Genomic DNA, 1,972 nt, shown 5'->3' on the forward strand with positions numbered 1-1,972 from the left:
CCACCCAGGACCAGGGTGGGGGAACCTGCCCTGCAGGCACCCGCAGAGTTTCACTGTTTCTGGAGGACTACATATCCCAGCATGCAACGCTCACGCTCCAACCCCGACCCGCGGACGGGACTACAGCTCCCAGCGTGCAGCGCGGCTGCCCGCAGGGAGCGGGGGGGCGGTGTGGCGCGCTGCATGCTGGGAGCTGTAGTCCCGCCGGACGTTGGTCCGGCGCGGCACCTCCCTCCCGCTGCCGCCCGGCCTCGGTCCCCCGCCCCGCTCCGCGCTCCTCCCCGCGCCGCCGGCGGTTGTCCCTCGGTAGACGGAAGCCGAGGAGGGAACGAGGGAGCCGGGGAGGTCGGAGCGGCGCGATGGGGGATTCCAAAGTGAAGGTGGCGGTGCGCGTCCGCCCCATGAACCGGCGAGGTGAGAGCCTCCTCCTTCAGCGCCCCGCAGCCCGGCCGGCCCGCGGCGGGAGCGGCCCTGAAGGCGGCGGGTCCCGTCGGCGTCCGTCCGGTCTGTGTGTGGAAGCGTAGCTGTTACCGGGCGTGTGCGGGAGCAGGGCTGGATGTGCTTGTGTCCGTCGGGTGGGTGAAGCCGGGCTGCCCCCACGAGCGGTTGTCTTCACTCCTGACACGTCTCTGCTTCAAAACCGACCTCTTTTTTTTTTTTTTCCCCTCATCTCACCCCGTTTTATGGTGATTTTTTGTTTGTGTGTGTGGACACCCCAGCCCACACCTCCTGCACCTGTTTTACAGCCAGGCCCTACCCTGCGTCGGAGATTTCTTCCTTCTTCCTGCTCCTTGGGGTTTTGGGGGAAAATAACACCGTTCCTGTCTTTTCCCTGTACCTCCGTTGAGTAACTCCTCCTCTTTGCCCTCGTTGGGTGAGGGGCAATGTGTTGACCGGGAGAAATGTGGAGGAAGCGCATGAAAACAAACACGAAAACATGGAAGAGGAAGTGTGAATCGAGGAGAGGTTTTGGTGGTGTTTTGGGTTTTGAGTTTCTTTTTTTCTCCCTTTAATTTTGTTTTTTTTTCCCCCTCAATGAAACTTGCCTGAGGGTTTTGCTAATCACACCGCGGTCTGGGCATCTGTTTAAATGTTTATGACTCGTCTTAATTAGAAAAACTTGCTCTAGATGATGAGGAAGCAAGTATGAAAAGGGAACTGCAGCCAGGGAGTGGGGAGGTGAAGAAGAAGGCAGGGATCCAAGAAACGTGTAAGGTTTTGTTTTCCCACATTCTCACAGAAGTATGCCAATAATTCCTTGGGGGTGATGGAGTGAAGGCAGTTTAATAGCTACAGCTAGTGATCTGAAACTAAATAACGCTTTTGGTTTGTTTTGGTAAGTAGGAAGAATAAATGTTAATGTTGCTGCTTCAAGTATTTCCATGCCGTTTGAAATGGAGGTGTCCAGATGTGGAGTTCTCAGTACAGGAGTGACATGGATCTGTTGGAGTGCATCCAGAGGAAGGCTACAAAAATGATCCCAGGGATGGAACAGCTCTCCTGTGAGGACAGGCTGAGAGAGTTGGGGCTGTGCAGCATGGAAAAGAGAAGGCTGCGAGGTGACCTGAGAGCAACCTGTCAGTGTCTAAAGGGGAGCTACAGGAAAGAAGGCACAGACTCTTTATCAGGGTCTGCTGTGATAGAAAAGGGGAAATGGATTTAAACAAAAAGTAGAGAGATTTATACTGGACATAAGGAAAAAGTTGCTTACAGTAAGAGTGGTGATGCACTGGCACAGGTTGCCCAGAGAGGTGGTTGTTGCCCCATCCCTGCAGACAGCCAAGGTCAGGCTGGATGGGCTCTGAGCACTGATGGAGCTGTGGGTGTCCCTGTTCATTGCAGGGAGTGGGACAGATGGCCTTTAAGGGTCCCATTTAACTCATTTCTATGATGCTGTGAAATGTCAGACTAAGTTCATCAGAGCTTTTAATTCTGCAGCTTTTTTTTTTTTTTTTTTTTTTTTTTTTAAATT

The 1,972-nt window shown here is 53.7% G+C and overlaps 1 protein-coding gene across 2 annotated transcripts in view; it reads left to right on the top strand.

Annotated features, from left to right (window-relative positions):
- The first annotated feature begins 278 nt into the window (after nt 1-278).
- Nucleotides 279-1,972, top strand: part of KIF13B (kinesin family member 13B) — a 120,592-nt gene continuing 118,898 nt past the window's right edge. For both annotated transcript variants that reach the window (XM_042832727.1, XM_042832728.1), the window contains exon 1: nt 279-414. In XM_042832727.1, coding sequence (XP_042688661.1) covers nt 360-414 — 55 coding nt within the window. In that variant the 5' untranslated portion in view covers nt 279-359. The remainder of the gene's footprint in view (nt 415-1,972) is intronic.

Source organism: Centrocercus urophasianus, unplaced genomic scaffold, assembly GCF_019232065.1.
Source record: "Centrocercus urophasianus isolate 14NV4802_14NV808 unplaced genomic scaffold, USGS_Curo_1.0 seq_39, whole genome shotgun sequence".
In the NCBI taxonomy this organism is placed as follows: domain Eukaryota; kingdom Metazoa; phylum Chordata; class Aves; order Galliformes; family Phasianidae; genus Centrocercus; species Centrocercus urophasianus.